This window comes from Prionailurus bengalensis, chromosome D3, assembly GCF_016509475.1.
Source record: "Prionailurus bengalensis isolate Pbe53 chromosome D3, Fcat_Pben_1.1_paternal_pri, whole genome shotgun sequence".
In the NCBI taxonomy this organism is placed as follows: Eukaryota; Metazoa; Chordata; class Mammalia; order Carnivora; family Felidae; genus Prionailurus; species Prionailurus bengalensis.
The window spans coordinates 35,797,752-35,810,377 of record NC_057356.1 but is presented as its reverse complement, the minus strand read 5'-3'; the positions used below and the strand labels follow the sequence as shown (position 1 = coordinate 35,810,377).

General features: G+C 44.7%; 1 protein-coding gene across 10 annotated transcripts in view; it reads left to right on the top strand.

The window, feature by feature from the left end:
- The window catches only part of PTPRM (protein tyrosine phosphatase receptor type M), a 798,103-nt gene that overhangs the window by 776,381 nt on the left and 9,096 nt on the right, over positions 1 to 12,626 (top strand). For all 10 annotated transcript variants that reach the window (XM_043558322.1, XM_043558320.1, XM_043558321.1 and 7 more), the window contains 3 exons: positions 3,251 to 3,376; positions 5,316 to 5,479; positions 12,190 to 12,325. In XM_043558322.1, coding sequence (XP_043414257.1) covers positions 3,251 to 3,376; positions 5,316 to 5,479; positions 12,190 to 12,325 — 426 coding nt within the window. The remainder of the gene's footprint in view (positions 1 to 3,250; positions 3,377 to 5,315; positions 5,480 to 12,189; positions 12,326 to 12,626) is intronic.

The following is a 12,626-nucleotide window of genomic DNA, read 5'->3' as shown; positions in this document are numbered from 1 at the left end:
GGGCCAAAAGTTGTCAGAAACTGAAAAACCAGACAGAGATCATAGATGGTGGAAGTGACAGGGAAAGACAGGGTCAGAAATTCGCTGTTCCCCGAGGATGGAAATTCCAAGTAGAGAGAGATACAGGTAATGGGCGGAGTCAGAGCTGCTGGGGGTGGGGATATCGTAACACCTGCAACCAAGTGGAGGCAGCAAAGCAGGGAGCACAGCACAGCAGCACGAGCCCAGCTCTTAGCCCCGGGAGGATCCGTGTACTTCCTGGCAAGGCTCACCTGGAGCCTGCAGGTAGAGATCGTCATGGTAGGGTGACGGTGATTTTAAGGGACGAAAATGACTTTTGTCAACACTTGGGTAAAGATATTAAAAAGAAACAAAACCGGAACTCGAACGTAAGAGAAGCTCAGAATGATACATGGGGCTTTCCCATAGCTGTTTCCTTACACACCAAAAGAGAAAGAACAGGACAGTAACGACTGGGTACTAGTAATGGGGTCAGAAACATTCCCTTAAAGGGACTTGTCAGGCGAGCATTGGCACAGTGTCCCTTTAGGAGCTGAATTTATCCTGTTCGGGTACAGCAACACCAGTCTCCCACTTAACCACCGTGACAGAGGGCATTATGGGACCTGTGGACTTCTCGTGTTTTAAGAATAAACGTGTTCTGAAACGGAATTAATTTTCTATCTGGTAGAGACCAGCTTAAAAAAGAAAAAAAAGAGGTCAGAAGTATTTTGGCATCCAAACTGGACAAGAATTTTCCTTCCTAAAATCCATTTTATTGTCATCAATCGGCCATAAATTCCACGGACACTCATTTCGATTCTGTAACGTTTTTAATTGTGTGTGAGGCCCTACACTATATTGTTAGGGTTCTCGCCTGAGAGCTAGTGGATGAAATAATAACGATCATCCTTGTCCTTATCTAGTCCTTTTTGCTTAAGAAGCTTAAATATTTCAGAAGTCTTCCACAGTGATCCCCTCCCAAAGAGAGAATGCAGCCACTTTTTAAAGACAAGCAGACCACAGTTCAGGGAACTTCAAAGACCCAACTCAAAATAGCACCAGGGATCCTGATCTTCTAACTCACAATGCCACGGCTTAAATTTCACTAATTCAAGATTCAGTGAAAGAGTGTTACAGGACAAGGGACTATTCCCTCTTCAGAATCATTCTTTTCCCCCTAATGTGAATCCTGACATGTGGTGATAAACTGGGGGGTTTTTTTCCTATTAGTGAACCAGACATGAGTGATTTCCTCAAGTTCTTCTTGAACGACTGTATTGGAATTCTGAAGCTGCATGCTAAGCTCGAACTGTCTGGATTCAAACCAAGCCTCGGCCGACCCTGGTAGGGGAGACAAAGAGTCCAGTTCCGCTCGGCAGACAGAGCTGATTTTCAGAGTGAGAAGAAGGGGCTCCTGGGACATAGTCATTTAGAGAACACTAAACTGAGCATTTGAACTTAAAGTCTTTGCAGTCGTACGAGAATAGCACTCAACTATTTTAAGTATTTATAGGTCCGGTTCATGGACGTGTTATGCACCATTTAAGCCATTTTCTACACGGTTTACTTGGGCTGAGTGCAGAATGTATTGTGCCAAGAACCACGCGCTGGCCCGGGCCATTCATGTTTCTCTGGTGTGAGTGATGAGCTCTGATCAGGGCTTGAACCGAGAGAGCAAGCAGAAAGTAAAGCTAACTCGGTCCGGAGGAAAAAAATGGGCAGAACAGTTCAAATGTGCATGTTAGGACTTTTACTACCATCTCGGCTTCCCATCACGATACTCGTTAATTTTCGCAGTGGTTACCCTTGGGTACAAAGAGAAACTAAGCATCAGCATGCTATCATTTGACACGGCAGTTTTAGAATTTGTCACCAGCAAGTGCTGGGGAGGAAGGGAGCATTTTACAGAAGCCTTAGTTTAAAATAAATAAATGTGATTTTTAAAATACTGCAGACGCAGCTAAGGTAGGAAGTACGCTTAGGTAACCGACGCTCACTCTCGATCGTAAAGTTCAAGCCTTCACCTTATTTGTAATAGAGACTGCGCTGCCATTGCCCCACTGTGAACTGAAAACTGTCTTGCGGTCTTGGGCGTTCATCAGCCTTCGCAACCTTTGACGATGAGCTTTTAGATACTTTGGAAAATAAAAGTCATCCAAACAAGGAAATTCGATGAGTGGATTCTCCTTTTGTGGCACATCATTCTGCTTAAAATGAGATACGTTTTTCATCTGCGCTTGGCCCAGTAGAAACCAGTTGTAAAATATTGAAGTAATTGCCTCTGGGCTCCCCACAAGCCATTTGTCCTTCATGTAAATCCGAAAGATAAAAGTTTAACTCTGCTCCCCGAAACATCACTGGATACCAAGTCCCAAAAGAAGTTTAATTCCAGACTTTAAAGACCTAGTAGTGTCTCAGGGCTTTAGGAAAGGTCTGTGAGAGAGAAATGTCACGGGAGGTGGTCTCCCCACCTATCTGCAAGCTTAATACTTCTGTGGGGTCGTAGCAAACGAAGGTGCCTCTTTCATAAGCTCCCCTTCCCAGCATCCCTCCTTCCATGCTAACTACACAAAGTTCTAGTTACCTGGTGTCACCAATACCTGGCCCTTGAGACTCTAGGAAATTTGTGATTTTAACTAAAACCACCTCTAGATAAAACAGCAAAGCATTGACTCTTCTTATATCAGGTTTTCTAGATCTGAGCTGGGAGGGGTTGGACCAGAGCATGAAAATGCAACCCAACACTGTTATCAGTATCTTGTCACTGAATGGCCCTATTCCCAAAAGTGGTTACAAGTTACAAAGCAAGCCCACATGGGGGAGGTTGGAGATATGGGTGTTAACAGGTGTGTGCGCCTTCTCAAGTATCTTAGCTCTTATAATGGCAGCCAGTGGCATCTCCCCAGGGCCTGACAAAAGTTCCTTTACGAATGCAGAAGAGATCTTACAATGGGATGCGTTGAACAGCATCCATGTGGCCTCCTTGGAAAGCAGAATGGTTCATGGCTTAAAGATGCTTTCTGAGAAAATGAAGAAGGAAGTACTAGGAGGACAGGTGGAGCTGAGGAATCAGCCAACAAGAAAGTCCTCAAGTCTACTTCCTGGGAGGAAAAGAGAGAAAGGAAAGAAAATAAAGTGCATCAAAGAAGTGTTAAGAATTAGCGAATGTCAGTAGTGACTTCATCCGAACTGTTAGGAGTCAGTTTATTCCTATAATTAACCTCGTGTTTCTGTGTTTTGAATTCAGTTGTGTCCGCAGTACTGGCCAGAGAATGGAGTTCACAGACATGGCCCCATCCAAGTGGAATTTGTTTCTGCTGACTTAGAAGAAGACATCATCAGCAGGATATTCCGTATTTATAATGCAGCCAGAGTAAGAATCGCAGCCAACCTCACTTATGTTCTGGTTTCATTATTTTCTCATTCACCAAACATTTAGAGTACCCACTTGGTCAGTCACCATTTAGGAGTTTGGAATACATTCTAGGTGTTTGTGAACAAAACAAAGTTCCCTGACGTTATGGAGCTTACATTCTAATGAGAGAAAACAGACAATAAATAATAGATACAACAGATATTATAATACAGTATGTTAGAAGCAATAAGTGCTATAGGGAAAAAATGGAGAGGTAGAAAGCACTTGGGCCAGGAGGGAGAACAAGTCTCTGTCTTTAAATAGAGGTGCTGTGTGAGCAAAGACCCAACCAAAGTGAGGGAGCAGCCATGCGGATCTCTTTGGAGACTGCTTTACAGGCAGAAGCGATGGTCAGTGCAAAGGCCCTGAGGTAGGGCCTTGTCTGGTGAGGTCCAGCAACAGTGAGGAGGCTGGTATGGCTGAAGCACAGTAGGCCAAGGTGAGACTAGCTGATGGAGTTATCCACCTTGAAGGAAAGTGGCCCAGTGTTTGGGGGGGGGGGGGGCGGCGGGAGACAGAGACTGCGTAGGGCCTCACAGGCCACTTCTAGGATTTGGGCTTTTGCTCTAAAGAAAATAAGGAGCCGTTACAGGGTTTTGAGTAGAGAAGAATCCCATGATATAATTTACCTTTAAAAAGAGCACTGTACCTTCTGTGTTGAGAACAGACCCATCAGGAAGCCATTATCATAATCCAAGTAAGAAGTGACAACAAGATGAAGGCAGTCACTGGAGGTACCCGAGACAGAGAGATGCCGATATATCCCGACAGCAGAGCCAACAGGATTTGGGAATAGGCTGAATCCCAGGGAATAAGGAGTGGATCTCAAGATTTGGGTCCTGAGAAATGGACCACTGGAGCTGACATTAACCAAGCTGGGGAAGGCTGTGGGGATAATGGGACTGTTTCGGGTAGGGGGACACGCATTAGAGAGAAGGTCAGGAAACATGCCAGGTTTGAGATGACTATCAGGTACCTAAGAGGAAGTGTCAAATAGGCCCAGATCTATGAGGGGGGGACATTTAGAAGAGGCCCAACCCAGAGATGTTGGTGACTTTGATGACGTTGACTTTGTTGATGACTTTGACAACTCACTGGAGTTTTGAAAGACTGCATAAACTCATCAGGTTTATGATGAGGGAGAGAAGACAGGGGGCCCAAGGACTGAGCCTGGGGTTTCCATAAGCAAGAGGTCTGGGAGGAAGGGAGACAGAGGGCAGAGAGTGGAGAAAGGCCAGCTGGGTGAAGAAAGTGTCAGCGAGCAAGACCAGTCACCCGTGTCAGAGGTGCTAAAGGCTGCAGGAGATGTGATCCAAGTGATTTAACCGCAGCCAGATTAAAACCGCTGCCACTTCTCTAACACTTTCTTTGAATACTCCAGTTCCATTTAATTATGACTAAAGATTAATTGCCTATTGATATCTTAGCGAGACTCACACCAATACACAAAACCATGTTGTGTTTGCAAGAAACGCCATGTAACCTCTATCACCCTGAGCTCACACACACCTCCAGATTATAAATTATTCTCTCCCCTCCAATTACCTGCAATCAAAGTAAACCCATGTTACCCCTTACTGCCCAGTGAGGTCAGTGTTCACATTGTACGTTATTTGTCATTTGGCTTTTGCAAAACTGTAAGCATTCTGCTTCGCTTTCGTTTGTCTGGCCTGTCATTTAAAACACCTGTTTTTTTTTTTTATAACGGCTCGGGGTTACAACGCCTAACGCTTCAGGCCAGTGGAAGCTTCCTTCGTTATTTATAGGCCGGCCTCTCCCTTAGTAATGGCCTGCTTTGCTGAGAAGTCCAAGCAGGCGGACTCAGCCTGCTGGAATCCCACCAGTAAATGATGCCTGTGTCCTTTCACCTCCTTGACTGTTGCCTGATTCCCCGCAGCCCCAAGATGGATACCGGATGGTGCAGCAATTCCAGTTCCTGGGCTGGCCCATGTACAGGGACACGCCGGTGTCCAAGCGCTCCTTCTTGAAGCTCATTCGCCAGGTGGACAAGTGGCAGGAGGAATACAACGGGGGCGAAGGCCGCACGGTCGTGCACTGCTTGTAAGTGCTAAGGAGGGCTCTGCACCTAAGAAGGGCCAGGCCGGCGTTCCGCTGTCCCCCCCATGGTTCACCATCCCTTGCCTCTCTATAAACGGAGAAGAAATAAGTAGGTCTGGATGAATGGAGATGATCTGCCTCCTCGTTAAGAATTCAGTTTGCTTTCCAGAAAACAAAATATGCACATTTTGCATTGGGATAGGGTGTCACTGCTATAAAAATAAGCCCTGACCTTGTGGTCATCCGCCCCCTCCCCCCCACTTAAAAAGAAACACCTGGGTGGATTCACTGGGCTCCTACCAGCTCCTGAGAGTCCATTGGTAAGTTTAGGGAGTTTTCTGAGCTGGTAGTTAAACTGTCGGTAACTTGCAATCAACCCCAGTGGAAGTATCTACGACACTGACGTCAGCAGATGTTACAGATCCGGCCCTCCCACACCCCGCCCTGATTCGGCAAAACTGGTGGTGGCAAACAGCAGGTGTATCAGCACACTAGCTGGTAATTCTATAGGAAATCATGCCAGAGGCTTCGAAGGAACGGTCTTTCAAAGGAATTGTCTTTGAAGAGAATTTTGTTTATGTCTTGATTTTTGCCTGAGAATATAAATGTGTGTGTGTGTGTGTGTGTGTGTGTGTGTGTGTGTATATATAGGGAAGATTTGGCTAGAGCCCGTATCTCCAAAGTGTGGTCTCTAGACCAGCAGTTCTAGGGGGTGCTCAAATGGGAAGACCTCTGCTACAGAGCATTGAATCCCATTTGTGACTGCACATTGAGGATCATTTGGGGAGATTTTTATAAAACAAAAACAGGGACGCCTGGGTGGCTCAGTCGGTTAAGCATCTGACTCTGGCTTAGGTCATGATCTCAGGGTTCATGAATTCAAGCCCCGCATCGGTCTCTGTGCTGACAGCTCAGAGCCTGGAGCCTGCTTTGAATTCTGTGTGTCCCTCTCTCTCTGCCCCTTCCCCACTCGTGCTCTCTCTGTCAAAAATAAATAAATGTAAAAAAAAATTTTAATCAATGAAAAACAAAAACAAGCAAAAAACCATGCCCAGGCCATACCCAAAGCAATCACATCAAAATCCCTAAGGATGGGCCCCAGACATCTGTGTTTTTTCAGACTTCCAGATTATTTCAGTGTGTGGCCAAGGTTGAGAGCCACTGAAAAGAGACTGCCTTGCTTTTCAGAGCACCATCACCTGCATTTTCTCATTGGTGATGATATGTAGCTAATCAGCCAGCTGGGATTGGCTTAATGGAGCAGGCAATTAGAAAGTCATGGCAGTTAGGGAAGGTATTTAGAGAATTTGTGGAAACTTATAAGCTTATGTCTCTTTTCAAGGGAGTATCGTTACAAGCCCACAGTATGATCTCTCCCAAACGGAAGGGGAAACAAGGTTTAACTCTGGGAAGACCAACCCTAGTTAAAATGACAAGCTTGCCTAAGGACCCCGGTTACTCTCCTCTCAAGGCCTGTATCTCATGCCGTGCCCCTCCCCCCAGGGGCCCAGGAGGGTCCATGACACCCCAGAACTCTGCCCTGCTTCCCAGGAGTCAAAAAGTGGCAGAGTTTCATCCTACAGAAACTGATATGCCCTTGGAAAGAGTCTTATGAGCCTGTTCACACTTACCCTCGACCAGAGCCTCCAATCCTTTGTCCTGCCCGCTTACTTTTCCCTTCCTTCTCCTGGATCCAGCTCATTAAAAAACATCTCTACCAAGAAAATGCCAAGGAGGATTGAGTCACAGCTCACATCCCCCAATTTATTTCTTCTAAATGCAGATAGAGCTTCTGATCAGAATATGATCAGAGGGTCACCAGTGTGAGTTGATACAGTCCCAGCAGGGAAAACTGACATTTTAGTCAGGGTTTGTATTATTTCCATTAGGTTTTTCGAAAAACTCAAAACAGTCTGCAGACACCCATTTCTGTGTCTGGAGTCGGCCAGTATCTGGAACTAGGAGTATAATGCATACATGGCACCCGCTTTGATTAGTAGCTTTCTAACGGGCCAGTGCCGTAACCCAAAGGGCTAAGTCACACCAGGGGAAGTTGAGGCACCAGGACAGGCCTGAGGGGAAGATAAAAAGACCCCTTAAATCACTGCACCTCATAGACAGCCACCCACTATACTCTCCCAAGGCCCAGCTGTGACCCCAAAACTAAGCAATTGCATTGCCCTTCTCCATGATGTCTACAGCGGGCTGTTCCTTATAGTGCATGGCAGCAGGCATCCCATTGTTTCTGCCCTCTTGCCAGCCCAAAGAACCTTGATCTTTCCTTGGGAAACATTCTTCCCAGTCCTGAAGTCCCCTTGGTTCTCATGGGGCTGCCTCTGGCTCTCTTGGCATCCGGGTGGGCATGAGACCCATGCCTGGTAAGAATGTGTATTGTTTCGATTTATAAATCTAAATGAAGATTGTTTTAGTTGTGAGAAACAAAGTTCAGTTGAATTCGTATCTTCCAACATAGCCCAGGAAAGAATGCTTTGAACCACAAAAGCTCTCTGCTGTTCATTTCTGAGGTAAGAATATTGTATTCAGCATAATGTAGTGCTTCCTAATGGCTGTGGGCAGAGCAGTCCCTGCCCGAAACAGACCTCCACATGCTACAAGTGGAATGGTTCCTTGAGCCACGCATATACTCACAGTGAGCAAACAGCATTGTTGTTTTTTCTTCATACGTCTTCCAGCTCATAAAGCCAGAAGAAATGGATAGAATTAAGATATCACCATTTTGTAACCCTTCATGAAAATACGGGTGTAGACAATGGTCATCAAGAACTATTGAAAGCATCAGGTGAAAAGCTGGTGGGGGAAAAGCAGTGTGGCTAACAGTGCGAAGACAGAAAGTAGGCTAATGGAGCAGAAGAGAAAATCCAGGAATGGAGCCACACCTCAGGGTCACCTGATTTACAACTAAGACCCCACAGTACTACGGGAGGTGGGGGGGAACAGCCTGCATACCTGGTCTCCCTCCTCATGCTACATACAGAAATCATTTCCAGATGGATCATGGACCAACATGTGAAAAGGAAAACAAGCTTCCAGGAGAAAATCTTCATGACCATGAGGTTACCAAAGATGATGATACCCAAGACAGAACACAAGCCATAAAAGAGAATATTGAAAAATTGGACTTCATTAAAGTTAAGCACTTCGGTTCATCAAAAGACACCAAGGAGACTGAAAAAGCAAGACAGCATGCGCAAAGAGTTTTGTGATACATGCATCTGACAAAGGAGTCAGAGCCAGAATGCCTAAGAACTACTGCAAGCAAAGAAGCAAAGATAGACCCAGTTGTTTGAGCAAAAGACTTGACAAGAGCTTCATTTTTTTAAACAAAGAATATGCACATAGCCAATACACAGAGAAAAGGTACTCGGCATCATTCATTTCCAGGATAATACATATTAAAACCAGGACCAGACGCCCCCTGCACACTCAGCGGAATGGGTGACATTTAAAAGACAAACAAGGGCACCTGGGTGGCTCAGTCGGTTGAGCGTCCGACTTGGGCTCAGGTCATGATCTCATGGTTTGTGGGTTCGAGCCCCGCGTTGGGCTCTGTGCTAACAGCTCAGAGCCTGGAGCCTGCTTCCGATTCTGGGTCTCCCTCTCTCTTTCTGTCTCTGCCCTCTCCCCTGCTCATGCTATCTCTCTCTCTCAAAAATAAACATTAAGAAAAATTGAAAAAATAATAAAATAAAAAATAAAAGACAAGTAAATGATAATACCAAGTGTTGGTGACGATGCAGAGCAAATGGAACACCCCCTACACCGCTGGCAGGAAGGACAGATGGCATGGAGATTGGGATCTGTTTGACGGCAATACCAAATGCCGAAGATAAATCCATTCTCTGAGCTCTTCCCCTCCCAAGTACACGACTACAGAAATGAGTCATTTATGCACCATGAGACATTTTTAGAGCAGATGGACTCATAATGTTGAAAATTAGAAACAGCCCAAATATTCCTCAGCTGTTAGGTGATTAAAATTATACAGTAGTAGATCCATTCAGCGGAATTGTTCTCAGCAATATAAAAGAAGAAGCCAGTGGTGCAACATGGATGATTCTCACAGAGATAGTATTAAGTGAAATAAGCCAGACTCAAAAGAGTATATACTGTATATTCCCTTTATACAAAATTTGAAAACAGACCGAAGACGTTTACAATACCAGGAGTGAGAACAGAGATCATCTTTGGGGAATTGATGGTATTGATGACGAGGGAGTCTGAAGGAGGTCTGGGGGGGAGGGGGGTGGCGCTGATCCCGGTCTGTGTCTTGATCTGAGTGGTGGTTACATGGAATATGAATTTGGAAATTAACTAAGATATGTACTACCATGTGTGGTACATATCATTAACTACTGTTAATTGTAGGTCTGTTATACTTAATTTAAAAAAAAAACTGCTTTTGAACTTAATGTACCAAACTGACATTCTAACACAACGATCCATCTTAAAATCACAAAACAAAGAACAACGTGATATCTTGTGCCTGCTTCCTTTAAAAGTATGCTTATAAGGTATCCTGTCTTAAAAAAAATTAATTCTTAGGAAGCTGTGGACCTAACTCCTAGTTTATAGAATATAAGGATTAGAAAGAAACATGTTAAATGATTCACAGAGATGCAATGAATGAGAACAACTGGGAATATGGGGCTCTTTACAGGAAAGATGACCCATTTCCTCCACAAATAAATTCCCCAGAAAAAAAAAGAGAGAACAAAGAGGGACCTATAGATTAAAATGAACTCTCAAGCTATATCAACCAATTACTTTGCTTGGATGTGTATTTGAAGAAATCAACTGGAAGAAAATTTGTGAAACAATCTGGGAAATTGGAACAATAATTAGAAATTCAATTATCTATTGACACAGTAATATTATCTTAGGTGTAATAATGATACTGTGTTTATTTTTCTTTCAATCCATTAGCTCCTTGGAGAAGTGGTTGATCTCAGAGCTGGTGCAGGGAAGATGTAAGATGAGTTTGGAACACCTTGTGGTCCCAGAGAGTAAGAAAGTACTCAAAAAATAATGGAGGCTTGGTGGAGCTCCTAATGGCCAAAACCAGAACAATTTCAGCAACAAAAATAAATATTGATACTATTGGATTTTAGCTCATTGAACAAAATTAACATGTGTAAGTCTAAAGTGACGTAAATAGGGGCACTTGGGTGACTCAGTCAGTTAAGCATCCGACTTTGGCTCAGGTCATGATCTTACAGTTCATGAGTTCAAGCCCGGTGTTGGGCTCTGTGCTGACAGCTCAGTGTCTGGAGACTGCTTCAGATTCTATGTCTCCCTCTCTCTGCCTTCCTCCACTTGCTCTCTCTCTCTCTCTCTCAAAAGTAAATAAACATTTAAAAAAATTAAGGAAAAAATAAAGTGACATAGATAAAAAGATAAAAGATATAAGCAAATAAATTAGTCAAATAGTGGAGAAGAGACAGCACTCTCACAGTAGAATGTTGAAGGAGACAGGGAAGTAGAAAATCAAAACCACAATGATCGTTGTTGCAGACAGGATCCACCAATGGATCCTCAACCAGTGGGTGAAACTTTGAGGAGAACTGAGATATTTGCAGAATCCCAAAGTATCTCCCAAGATATTAACTACAAAGAAAGGTAACGACTACATAGGAAAACATTTCTCAGGCACCGTCTTAAAAAGTGATGAAGGTCAACATCACGAGCAAAATAAGCCAGTTCAGCATCCTGAATCCCTGGAAGGATGAACAGCCCCTCTGTGGTTCTCTGGCCAAAATGCATAACTTCATTCCCAATCATGAGAAGGGGACATAGTTCTACATTTCCACATTCTACAATTTGTATTTTGTAATGACTTCTCAAATTGTAGCTGGGCACCACGGCCACTTTCTACATCTACATTCTAATTTTTTGTTATTCTACAAAAAAACTGACCAGTACTCTTCAAAAGTGACGAGGTCAAGAAAAAAAAGGAATGGTTGAGAACCTGATGGACAGGTAGCAGAGACTAAGGAGCCAGGACAAGTCAATGCAAGGTGGGGTCTGGGATTGGACCCTGGACTAGAAAAAGGTCATTGATGACATTTGACTAAGGCCTGTAGTTGAGGTCATAGTATTGCACCAGTGGTAACTTCCTGGTTCGGATCCCATACTATGATTTTGTAAGATGTTCGCATCAGGGGAGGTGGGTATGCCAGGGAACCCTCCGTGCTGTTTTTACAATGATTCTGCACATTTAAAATTAGTTCAAAATGAAAAGTTTCATTCAGAAAGAGCTCCTGCGTTTTATAGATTAATAATGAAATAATAGTGGACTTCTGTAAGGCCAAGTCCATCTTTGAACACTCATCACCAGCTTTCCTGGCAGATAGCAGATAAGGTGTTTGTTGGCTGGAAATTTCCTGCAGTGGGCCCTTTCAGTAAAAACTGGTAAATTTTTATGAGATTGTATAACTGAGATCTGAGGTGAAGCTAGGAGAGCAGAATGTGCCAGTTTCTCATCACCTCCAGTGAGGTGACCCATGGGCCCAGTGCTAAGACTCATTAACTCCATTTGCTTTAATTAAAATAATTGGCCCTGGTGGAGTGATCGCCTGGCCTCTGAGGCTTTCACCATTGCCTGCTCTCCAGGGTTCGGGAGGCACGTGAGGATGCAGTGTGAGAGCAAATGCTCTCAGACCTTCTCTTGGACCACCTGATTTCTCTTCCGGCAGGAACGGGGGAGGCCGCAGCGGGACGTTCTGCGCCATCAGCATCGTCTGTGAGATGCTCCGGCACCAGAGGACGGTCGACGTCTTCCACGCCGTGAAGACGCTGAGGAACAACAAGCCCAACATGGTGGACCTCCTGGTAGGACCCTTCCTCTGTCCCGCGGAATGGGGCATTTTCCTGGTTGGCTAGCGCAAGACAGCTTGCCCCCTACGAGTTTGCGCTGACACCGATTCACGGGGGGGAGGATGCTCGTTTTCAGAAACATAATGTGATCTCTGGGCTGGCGAGGGCTTTTCTCCCCTCTTCCTCTCTCCCTGGGCTTTTCACGGGGAGGCTTCATCTCCACACACTGGAAATGGGGAAGTCGTTGAAACTCACAAGCGAACATCCTTATTAGTTCCCGTTCCTGGCAGTGCCTTCCACGTGCCTAAGCACTTCA